Source organism: Platichthys flesus, chromosome 14 (genome assembly GCF_949316205.1).
Source record: "Platichthys flesus chromosome 14, fPlaFle2.1, whole genome shotgun sequence".
Taxonomy (NCBI): Eukaryota; Metazoa; Chordata; class Actinopteri; order Pleuronectiformes; family Pleuronectidae; genus Platichthys; species Platichthys flesus.
Window position 1 is genome coordinate 11,718,282 of NC_084958.1, and position 12,569 is coordinate 11,730,850.

Here is a 12,569-nt window from a genome sequence, read left to right on the forward strand (position 1 = left end):
AATCCTTCAATAATTCACCCCCAAAAATAGCATCTATGTTTTTTTCCAAGCTTCCTGACACTCATGCAATACCTAGATACTCGCTCCGAATAAAACCTAAAGAAAGAGGAAGAGCTCAAGCTCCTATCAGGTGTGCTATCTCTCGGCTAGCACGGTGCCGCAGGAAACAGATCTGATCTTACTGGGAGCGCTCCGAGCTGGTTGTCATGACGACAGGCCTCGTGAGACCATCTCAATCCACTTGTGGCAAAAGGCATCATGGGTAAAAAGTGTGTTTGCGAGTGTGTGTGGGGGGGGGGGGGGGGTTGTGTCAGTGATAGGTGAGAAAAACAAAGCATGTCATCTTCCGAGGGCCCCGGCTCAGCAGGGGCAGGTTAGGTGCCACCTAAACAACGTTATTTCATCATCCTGATGGAACACAATAACCGGTGTACATTTCACCACCTGAGCTATGGTGTCATTATCTGCTTCCCCGCAATAAATAGCGCGTATATCCCCATCAATCTTTCTGTCTGGCTGACCATCTGTGTCGTCGCGGTGAAAAGGTAATAAGACCAGCGCCTGCTGTCTTCTCTCTGGATGCTGAGCCAGATGATTAGGGAGAGCAGGTTGTGATATCTACGAGGGGGCTTTGTAGGCCTGAGTCATGAGAATAGCCCCGGTGCCATCAGTCCATGATCACCTTTTAATTACATTCTTCCCCCTGACAAGCAAAGTGCATGGCTGGTTGCAATCTGCGTGTCGTGTGAAGAGGGACGTCAATAGCACGAGCACAGACATGCCCAGACTGGCCTAGCTGGTGTACCGCTGCCGCCTCTGTGCGTCTGTTCTGGCTCGGTCCCTCGGCGTTCACAGCTGTAGGATGCTCTAAGCCCTTTTGTTTGAACTGTGTCAATGGACCAGCAACAGCTGGAGCAGCCGGTGCAGGGCAGCTGGGGAGAGGAAGAGGATTTTGGATACAAGCAGCGTTTTAGAGTGAGAATAGACGGAAGTGGAGATGAATGATAGGGCGCCACGGAGAAAAGATGGCGTCGAGAGAGGAGAGGTTAACGACGGAGACGAGGAGGAAAGTGGAGTGGAGAGGAGAGGGGAGGAAGGAGATGAAAGAAGAGGAGATTTCGAGGAATAGGGAGACTAATGCAGGAGGGAGATGAGGGTAAGATTAAGGATTAGGTGGAGGATGAGGAGAGTCGAGTAGAGGTGGGGCAGAGAGGGCGCTGTCAGCAGGTGAAAAACAGGGGAGGGCAGGATAAACTGAGGACGAGAGAAAGGGTTAGACCGAGGTCACAGGGAGATATGGAGGCCTCGGTGAATCTAGCTCGCAGGACGGGGGAAGCAGACGCTGCAACACGCTAGGAGGAGTGCCTAATGTTTCAGTGGCTGTGTGGCTCCACGCAGAGCAGTAGCCCTAGTTAGATTAACGGCGGCAAATTGAGTTTCCGTAAGAGGAGAATTTACTTAACATGCTGCCAATGGTTTTTGAATGAGCGCTGATCAGATTTTTCTTATCGCATTGTTCAATTGAAAAAGGGGACGCTGAAAGCTTTTCTATTCGACGTCTATTACGCGGCGTCAGATAAGACGAGGGCAGAGCGGCGAGGAGAAAGAAAGAAAGAAGGAAGCCTGGATCAGATAGACAGGCATGTTTTTCAGATGAGCTATTTTTAGTGAAGGGGCTGGCAGACAGTAATGTGTTTGAGCAGGTCATTAGCTCAATAAGTGGTTGGAGGAGTCTTTGAATATGTAGCTCACCAGAAATGCCTCTTTCATTTAGTAAAGTCGGCCGAGCGTTTGGCCTAATCTCCGCCACTCCGCTGCTGCCAGTGCACCAGGGCTGTCAGGCCACGCGTGCGCTCATGGGCGTTTTTCCCACATATTTATGTTGCGATCGCATTGAGCCCCCGGCACCTGTCAATACGTTCTGTGTCTCCCTTCCGAGAGCGTACATGCTACCCTGTGCCCGGAGACGTGCGTGAGCTTGATGTATGGACAGGTTAACAAAGGCGCCTTTCTCATTGGGCCTCCCCACCTGCGCTCCGACACATCGGGCCGAGGGGGTGGGGGGGTCGGCACCACTCGATAGCACTGAGGAGTTATTGACTCCCAGACAGGGGGCGCTTCTGCCCAGCTTGTCTAAATCTCTGTAAGCAGACAGAGCTGAATTATGCTCCGACGTCCACATGTGCCGAGGACTTGAGGATAGAGAGCAAAAACACCGACGGAGACCCACCTCCCGCCCCTCCCCCCCCCCCCTCCCTCCCCCAAGGCGAGGGATTAACTGGAGGGTGAATATCTATTAAAAGCGCAATTTCGGATACATTCGCTGTTATTGAATTCAGCCGCGTCTCCCGCCGACCCCTCAATCCTCTTTGTCTTAGTGTTTTTCATCACTCCGGCGCACTCCGATTGCATTAACACTTTTATGTGCCACCAGAGCAGCGAAATACTGAACGCTGGGAAGGAATTAGGCCAGAGCTGAAACGAAAAAATGATTAGGATGTCTGAGAAGAGGGGGGGGAAAAAATGAAAAGAAGAGAAAAATAACCTCTTAAAAATGTACCGTTGCAGCTCATTTCACGGCTCGCTAGAAAAGGAGACTTATTAATACAGAGGCGGTACGCAGAAAAACTATTTTGGTCTGTTTCTCGTCTTAGTTGTTGAGCAGTGGCTCTATTGTTCTGGTATTAGTTCAGTCAGAGCTGGCCTACTTGAGCTGCTAATCCCAAGTTAGAAGTGCGCCGGCTAAATCAAAAGACTTAATCCTGCATTAGCATTCATTTGTCTTTTAATTTTCTTCATTAGGACACATCCTCCACATCTGTATGGATCGTTGTATGTGTTCCCGTCTCCCCCTCATGGTGCATTGACATTTCAGCAGCCACTCTAAATAAAGAACGATGAATCAGAGGGATGGAAGGAAATGTGGCTTTCTTTCGTATCAGCTGACCTTCATGCTTTTTTTCTCTCTGTCTGCAGAGTGCCTATCCCTGTTGAGTGGAGCCCTACCTGAGTGTCCGTCATCTCCGACCCGCCCACAGCGGTGCCTGCCATGCCTCTGCCCAGGACAGGTGGCGCTCTGGCCCAGTCCAGGAGGCCTACCCTGGGGCTCAGCCTTAGCCCCTCTCCCCTGTGTATGCTGCTGCTGTCGATGATCCTGATAACCAGCCCCCTGAGCAGCGTCTGTGGACCATTGGGTAGGTGTCTATCTATCTATCCATCTATCTATCTATCTATCTATCTATCTATCTATCTATCTATCTATCTATCTATCTATCTATCTATCTATCTATCTATCTATCTATCTATCTATCTATCTATCTATCTATCTATCTATCTATCTATCTATCTATCTATCTATCTATCTATCTATCTTTCTATCTATCTATCTATCTATCTATCTATCTATCTATTTATCCATCTATCTATCTATCTAACTATCTATCTATCCATCCATCTAGATATCTTTTATAGCGGAGTATCTACATCATTTATAAATCAGTTTCTCTTTGTTTCCTTTCTTCTCTCTCTCTTTTCTTTTGCATGACAGCTGGTTTATTGTCAGCAGTAGATGTGATGTACAAAGGTGTGAATACATGTTACAATGTGTGTGTCTGTGTGTGTGTGTGTGTGTGTGTGTGTGTGTGTGTCCACCTAAGCCTGTCACTATGTCAGATCTGGACCGTGGCGTTGTTAATATGTTTTGCTAAGTGGAGAAGTCCCATCAGCATGTTCCTCATCATCTTCTTGATTACAACATTCACACAGATCTCCTGCCTCAGTGGCAAAACACACACACACACACACACACATACACACACACACACATGCCCAGACACATTCAGCTGTCATTTCTCTGTAAATATTTCTGAATGCGTGATATAGGCTTGAGGTGCAGATAGCACTTCCCGCTGTCAGAAACTGGGAATTGTCTGATGTATTTTTCATTTTCCAATTATGTAACCAAATTGAGGCCACGATCTTTTGAGAAGATTTACATAATATTTGAAATATCACTAATTCATTGAAGAGGTCGAATTACACAACAACTTTCAGTTGAAATGTGCTGGGATTGAAGATCTCTTCCGCTCGACCTCCTGCTGTATATCTATGCAAAATAAATAATGCCTCCGTTTCTATTTCACTCCGGCCACAGTAAAGAAAACAGACAAAAAAAATCCAACTGAGTTGCTTTCTTTTCTTCCATGCACAATATGTGTAGCAGGTGATAGGTTTAAATTCTACTCCAAAATTGACTATTCAAATCTTCCCTTCACCAGAGATGAATGTATTTCATAATTTCTTCCCTAATGGGAGTCGTATCCTTGCAGAATTTCTGTTGCAAGCATTCATCATATTCACAGTTTCTCCTGCTAAGATGAAAGAGCTCAATGATTAATGCACACGGAAAATAGGAGCGTTACAGGGGAGTGAAGATTAACAGGAATTCATAGGAAATAAAATGTCAGCTCGACAGTAAATGCTTTTGGCAAATTATTTCTAAATTACTTTTTATTAAGGCGAAAAAAAGTTGAGAATAAAGCAGGGGACAAATAATCCTTAAAGGTGAGCTTGATGCTAAAGTTAAACACAAACAAAAGCAGAACCCTGAAAATGAGGTCATGAATCTTTAAATTCTTCAGATTTCTGGCGCACAAACTTTCCTCCTGCATGCACCCCCACATGCGCCCACAATTCTGCCATTATCTTTGTATCACAGATGATTTCAGTTGCACAAATTTGGCCGAGAGATGTGAACAGATCTGACAGTGAACACACAAACAGGAAGAGATGCATTATTAAAAGTGGCTCAAAGGCGTGTCAGACCACAGCTGGTTGCACTTAATATCTTCGCCAAAAGTAAATTCTTTCGAGGCAGAATGTAATGCACTTGCACTTATTTCCCCCCACAAGAACTTTTTCCGAAAGGACAAATTAAACTCGTGTTTCTTTTGCCTGACCTGAAGTAAACCTCAGGGTTCAGAATGCTTCTCTTTCACATGACACACTCACCACACTATGACACAGCCAGTCAGTCAAAGCTGAGAGTGCAGCAGCAGTCAGTCAGTTGGATGATTACAGGTTACACATCGGTTTCATTAAAAACAGACAAGTGGGAGACCAATGCCACAGACCCCGCGTGGTCCGGTGGAACCCACCATTAACGAAACAGAGCTCCCCGTTACTCCCTCATTTTCCAGGAGGCTCTCTCGAACCCTTCGGATGATAACAAGTTTCTGTTCAGTGCAAATCCACCCAGAGTCGGTGCCTTGCGGGGCTTTTCCCTGGCTTTCACAAGAGGCTTAAGTTGTAACACTGCCAGTGGGGTCAGTTTAACACGAGGACTGGCGTTGAGGCGCATTCAAGAGAACACAGAAAAAAACGTTTTGGACTCAACGTAAAGCCACTGAAACCCATGTTCACGAAGAAGCACACAGAATTTTTCATAGTCCTACAGCCAGGAGAAGCTAGCTACGCTCTTTCTTTCATTTGTGGGCTTTTGGATCGTTCATATTCTCATATTGTTTGTGGGGGGGAAAAGCTCAATTTGCTCAATTCTCTGTCTGCCTCTCTAAGAGTCTAGCAGGCAGGAAATATGCTGCTCTTGAGCCCAAAAAATGGGAAGTATAAATTTGCTCTGATTGACTATTCTGTACCATTTTTTTTGCTTCTTTCTGTGGAGGATTATGACAAGCATAAAATGAAACCACTTTATTTATGACATTCAGAGTGGGTCTTTAAGAGGCCCACCACAGTGCAGCAGGCACAGGAGTTCTCTTTTGACACAGTGTTTCCCCAGTGACTGTCAAGCCACGGTGCAGAAAGTGGAATGGGGTCTGTGCAGCTGTTAACCAGTGGAAGCAGCAGGAATGGGGAGGAGGTGCAAACAGACTTTAGAATTTGCTAGTGATTATTATTTATTCTTCGTCTCTCTCGCCTTTTTTGTTACTGTTCAGACTTCAAAGTGTAAGTGAATCAACACAGCAGGACCTCACCCACCCAGACATAGGGGGAAGTGGGAGGAGGGATCCAGGTTGCTATGGGAAGGGTCATCCTGACTTCACCCAGATGGATCGCAGCTATTCTGTAGCTGAGGAGGAGTTAAGCTGGGCACCATGGCAACAGGCCACAGACAGATAGCAGAGGGGTGGGTGCATGAAGTTGTGAGATTGATCTGTCTCAGCCACTGTGAAAAATACAGGTTCACTTCTGTGGGCTCAATATTGGACTTTGGAAATTGCTGTTTTCTTACGAAGGGCAACAGCTGCACTTGTACACCTGACGTCAGACGCAGAGTAGAAAGCGTTTCCCTCGAGATGGGAAATTAACAATGTTGATATATTCATTTTTTATTATAATAATGGGAAGATCGTCAGAATCTGCAAGTGAAAATCCCCACATAGGTGTTAGAGTGTGCAGGCAGAAAAATTACACCTTTGGTATTAATACATTTAAACCAGTTATGTGCTGTGAATCTGCAGCCAACACTTCTCCTACCTGTGAAACACTCATGTGTCATGACAGCCTGTGCTGCGAGCAGGACCAGGGTGGTCCGCCCTGGAGGAGGAAAATAGAGAAGTACAGAGACTTCCAGAGACGGACAGAGAGAGAGGGAGAGAGAGGGAGAGAGAGGGAGAGGAGAGAGAGAGAGAGATAGAGAGAAAGGGAGGGACAGAGGGAGAGGAGAGAGAGAGAGAGATGTTCCTGTGAAGCCCAACCCCATCTTTTATTTATGACCCACAGGAAGTCCTTCAGCGTGTCCTCTAGATGATACCCAGGAAGTAAGCACAGCACACAGCCATCAGAACAGGAGTCAGTCTGACCAGTCCCTGACAGGGAAATGGGGCGTGGTCAGCATGGGGGGGGGGGGGGGGGGGGCTATTGCAGGTTGATGTCCTCTCGGTATATGGGTGTCAATTTTCATGCTTGTATTTTGATTACTTTTTCTCTGTCCTTTCCCATCACTTCCCCTCTCTGTCTCTCAGCTCCCCCAAAGTTCACCAAGATTCCCACCGACCAGATCGGAGTGTCAGGGGGTGTGGCATCATTTGTGTGCCAGGCTTCCGGCAATCCCAAGCCTGCCGTCTACTGGAACAAGAAGGGCAAGAAGGTCAACTCTCAGCGTATCGAGGTGGTTGTCACAGTGCACAGCCGTCAACTCCTACTGTAGCAGCATGACAAATACAGACATATATATCCAGTAATACAGATGTATTGATACATGTATTTATATAATACGAATTACTATGTCTAGCCCATAACTTGCTAAATTAGTCATTGTTTTTTATACAGATTGTGTTTTCCAGATGTGCCAAAACCTTGATTCTTAAAGAACAAATTTTACATTTTGTGATATGCATGTGAAAACTAGAATGACAATCAGTAGAGCACATACTTCTGCCAAGGCCCAACAGTCCCCTTAGGAAACCATGAATAAATCCACAAGATCAGGATCTATATTTGGAACTGCACCAAATTGCACCCCCTCATAACTAGTAGTCCCCTAAACACGCCTGATTTTTTACAATTAGGATCCAATAATTATTTCCCAGAGCTAGTTCTATTGTAAAAGTAGACATTTGAAAATTAACAGTCTTTTCTGTGGGAAAGCAAATAAGTGTTTTTCCAACAGATGTTAAAATTACTTTTTTAACATCCAAGCTGTGTCCCAATTCTGAACCGGTCTGGTCTACAGAGGATTTCCGGGATCTGCATCAGCTTGTACCGCCCTCACCGTCGTCGCCTAGCAACAGCATAGCAGTCGGACATGAAGAAAAAACTTTCAGTGCCCCTTTGTTGCACATGTGTACCGTCAGCTGTTTGGTTGAACTGAAGCATCAGAGGTGTCGTCGCTTGAAGGTGCTGTTATGTCCTTGTCAGGGGTTCGTTACCAAGGTGCAATGAATCCTGGGATAGGCTGGCCCAAGAAGGATCCACCCATTTGGAGCCTTCGTTGCTCGGGAACTAAATGACGCGTTCGCCGGCTGCATTGGGAGGAGCCTTCAGAAAGTGACGGCCTCGTTGCACTGCTGTAGTCTACGAAGGAACTGTCCCTGAATTGAGACCCAACTAATAATAGCACACATTTCAAAATGTGTTGAATTTAATCGTTCACAGTAGCAGAATTTCACAGAAACATTGTCATGTGTCAGAATTTCACAAATCTGACACGTTACAATTTGATTGCATCATATTTAACATTATATTAAAAGCACATATCACTCAAAGCTAAACGCCACCGAAGAAGCTAAAACCTGACATTAGAAGCATGCATTCTGACTGTATATTGATGCAGGAGTGTGACTTAATGCTTAAAGATACTGAATTGTAGTCGAAGAATACAACCTCCCCTGTTGGTAAGTTTCTTCCCTGCTGAAGTGTCTGTGACAGACACTGACGCGCTGCCTGCTCCTGGATCATATGTACAGGTACACGTTCTGCATATGAGCCTGAACCCTAATTTCTGTACAGCAGAGCAGCTGAAGCAGGCTTTTAAGCTTTATACAACTATAATTATTGTCATACAATTAGAGTAAAATGTACAAGGCGTGACAGTTGACAGTTCTGTTGGTGATCAATGTGTTCTCTCTGCTGTGACTGATTTATTTCTGTGTTTGCCTGTGGTCCCGTGGTTGTCCAGACCGTAGAGTTTGACGAGGGTGCGGGCGCCGTGCTGAGGATCCAACCGCTTAGAGCTCCCCGGGATGAGAACATCTACGAGTGCGTGGCACGCAACACTGAAGGAGAGGTGTCCGTCACTGCAAAGCTGGCCATTATTAGAGGTGAGGCCCAGAACCACACACAGGACTGCGCACACCCCCATCTCCATCCTGTTTCACGTGTGCACTCACCTGGCTTCAGCTGTCGGCCCCGGTTGCCTTGGCCGTCAGTTGTAGATGTGACAACAGAGCCGAGCCACACCCTGCCTGCACAGCGGGCTGCAGCACACTGTTCTTTTTATAGTCCCTCTGAGTGCAGTAGAGTGTGATCCGGCCAAAGAGTGTGCCAGCTAGTGTGCTAGCTAACGGGTAGTTCAGAGTCCCGGCTCTCTGCAATCACTGAGCTTTCTTGCCAGAGTCAGGGTGTTAATCAAATATACACTGTCTCCTTGGAAGGAAACGTATCTAATGTGGTGCTCCAACATGCTATGAACTAAAGTCACAGTGCGTGGCAGCAAGCAGCATGGGATCTGAGCACTGGCTATTCGCCCAACACAGCACGACAAGACGAAGAAATAGAGGGATGGCTGTTCGGGCTGTTACTACATGAAAATCAGGGGATTAGGTCTCGGTTTGGCAGACAAGCCAATTCTGCCAGGGGAAATTGAGGAAGAGATTGAGAGGGAGGAGAAAGAGGTCGAGAGGAGGTGAGGAGAGGTATGATGGAGGCTGAGGAGGTAAGAGCATGTTGAGCAACACAGCAGGATGGAAAGAAACAATAGAGATAGAATGGGATGTTCGTGGGAGCGGTGGTGGGGTGGAGGGGTGCAGAAGTGCGGGAGATGGATGAGGATTGTACAGTTGGCAGGGCTGTGTTGTAAGCAGAAGGCTGGTAGCCCAGGGAATAGACTCTTGTCCATCTGTTACCCGGCCCATCATCCCTGCACACACAGCCCCAATCTAAAGCACATTACCACATAAGCTACACCTCGAGGGCGAGCCTCGCAGTGTGTGTGGCCATGTGTGTCTGTTCCGGTTTGTGTAAACTTTTCTCCTGCTGAGATCAGTGTACCATGAAGTCTCCTCTCCCCTCGGTGACAATGAAATCAGCTGCCTTTGATTCTTCCGAATCAGACGATGTGTTCCGTGCAGTCAACAGATTATTGGACTGCAATGAATGACAGCAATGTTCGACGCACAGCAGCAGCCACAATCAGAGCATTACCAGCCATTATATTTGTTCATTTTGAACAAGGATGCACAGGCTGACTGTGAGGACCGTTGGAAAGTGGATCCACTCTGACCCCGTTTGTGGGGGCCGCCGCCGGGGGAAGCTAGTTTGATGTTGGCCTTGGCAGCATCATTGCTGCTGCTGGGGCTACTGGCATTGGCTGGGCACTTTGGCATGTTTTATTTATTCTTACTTAACCATTTTCTGGTGTCCATCCTCATTCTAATGTGTTTCACGGTGAAATTCAAATTATAACCAACCAAACTTGGTAAAGAGGTTTGATACACACACACCCACACACACACCCTACACTCAACAATCAGAGCTGTCCATGGTTCTGAAACCACAGTGAAGCAAAAGTCACATGTATTTTAGCCATTTGTTTTTCTTGTTGCGATTTTTCGTCTAACACTATACACAGAGCGGCGGGGGGTAAAGAGGGGGCAAAAGAGGGGGCTAAGCTCCTTTAATACCCTTCGTGGCCTTGGGCCTGATACACACTGTAGCAGAAGTACATTTCTAACTGATGTAGTGTTTATAAGCCATCAGATTTTTCCATATGGTGTCCTTTTAATATCACTGGGCATAGTGGTTTGCAAAGAAAAACTAGAAATGAAAGATTTTCATAAATGTAATGAAATACAATTTAATTTACATATTCAATTGCCTTGATTTACCAGAAAACAGATGTTTAGCGGTCATTTAATCCATTCTAGAAAATTGACAATATATTGTGAGTCTGTATCACAATATGTTTTTGATAATGGAATTATAAAAAATACCCTCACTTGTGTTACCATAGACACACAGGAGTCAGAGGTTTGAATCAGATTTTAACAAATTCAGATTACATTATTATTACATTATTATGTTCACAGATTTCTATAAAGTGTAAACCTTGGCTTTGGTACGCTATTAGCATCTCACAACACGTATTTAACACATTTAACGCATTTATCTAGAAAATAAGGGCACATTTAATTCTAGGCACTTGACCCAGTTTTAGCTCTATTCCTATATTTGACTCTATTCAACTAAAGCTATACACCACTAGAATCTACCTTAGGCTTAGTAATGTACGGTATGATAGTCCATGTCTTCCACCAATTCTGTTAAGTGCGCAAATGTCTGCCAAAGTTGTCTTTGGGCAGCCATGGTTCGAGGGAGAAAAGGTCCACCAGCTGAGGCAGAAAGGAGTTTTTCCATTACCGACCAAACCCGTCTACTGAAAAGTCTTTTCAACCCCTGATGCGTTTCATCTCATCATTCTGTATGACGGTTGACCGACACTAATAGCAGTGTTGTACAGTGTGAGGGGCTTGTGGTTGGCCACAGGATATGGGCTGCTGCTCTATAGGCGACCTAATGGACAGGAGCTGTGGTAGGTTATGGTCAGGGTGCTCTTTCTTTTTTGTGACTTTGCAGTCATCACACTACCCTTCCAATTCCTATTCCATACTCATCGTTCTCCTCCCTCCTCTTTTCCCCACGATATCTTTCTGTCTTTAACCCAAGCTGCCGCCTCTTTGGCCCACAGCTATGTCCATTTCTAATTTCTTCGCTCTTGTTTTATTCATTCTTTCATTTTCTCAGCCATCTATTCTGCCTGACCCTGACTGTCTTTCCGGACTCTCTCTCTCTCTCTCTCTCTCTGCCACTCTCTTTGCATTTTCGCAGGCTCTCTGCCTCTCCATCCCACCTCCGAACCCATCCCATCCCCATTTCACCCAAAATGCTCTTTTCCATGGACGCTGCAGTTGTGTTGTGTTCCGCCTTCAGGAGACGTGAATATCTGCACTTCTGCATGTTGGAAAAACCTCTGGTGGGCGAGAGATTCTCATCACTGCAGTAATGTGTGTGAGTGTTTTTGTGTGTGTGCGAGCTGATCAACCTTCATGACTGTGTACGAGCATACACATAGACTTCTTCATTTATGGATATATATATATATATATATTTAGTTGTGCACTTCTGCGTGTGTGTATGTGGCTGGTTTGTGCAGAGTAATCCTGCTTATACCCACCTCCCAGTGTCCCATTTTAGGAGAAAGGGCGGTGAGGGATGGGGGAGGGAGAGGGTGAGAGAGGGAGAAAAGGGAGGAGAGATGTTCTGCCATCATGGCAAACACCCTTCATATGAACAACAGAGTCAGATCAGTGATTCCCCCCAGGCGTCTGCTGCATTGGCAGGCTGGCGGCTCAAGCAGAATTTTGCTCCGGAAACAACTGAGAGTATCAACTCAGCCTGCGAGAGGATTACACACCTTGAGTGGAGAACTGGCTCTTTCATCAAATATACCCCCTTATCTTCACTCCTTCCATTTTATTCTTGCCCTCACAGTCTATTCTTCACGTACGTTTGTATGTAGTATGCCTTGTGTGGGATTGTCATGTTTCGTGAGTTCAGCTGCTGGATCTGCGAGGAGAGGCGACGCAGGGCTCAGGACGGTGGGGACTTTTGGGCTTTTAGTGGGATTGATCTGTGATGCAAAGTCTGATTCTGCATTGTATTGTGATGTATTATCATAAAGGTCCATTAGCATTTAAAGTGCTCCCCTCCAGCCCTCCTGCAGTCTATAGGAGTCAAAGCATTACAGCCTCTGAAGACTGCTGAGCGCCGGCAGATTAATCCTGAATCAGGCTCCTCGAGATCGCCTTTTATTCAGGCCTCTTTCATGCACA

At 46.0% G+C, this 12,569-nt stretch overlaps 1 protein-coding gene across 1 annotated transcript in view; it reads left to right on the forward strand.

Moving 5' to 3' along the window:
• The window catches only part of LOC133968721 (receptor-type tyrosine-protein phosphatase S-like), a 73,348-nt gene that overhangs the window by 11,797 nt on the left and 48,982 nt on the right, over window positions 1–12,569 (forward strand). The window contains exons 2-4 of the mRNA XM_062404906.1: window positions 2,977–3,194; window positions 6,984–7,129; window positions 8,639–8,780. Coding sequence (XP_062260890.1) covers window positions 3,050–3,194; window positions 6,984–7,129; window positions 8,639–8,780 — 433 coding nt within the window. The 5' untranslated portion in view covers window positions 2,977–3,049. The remainder of the gene's footprint in view (window positions 1–2,976; window positions 3,195–6,983; window positions 7,130–8,638; window positions 8,781–12,569) is intronic.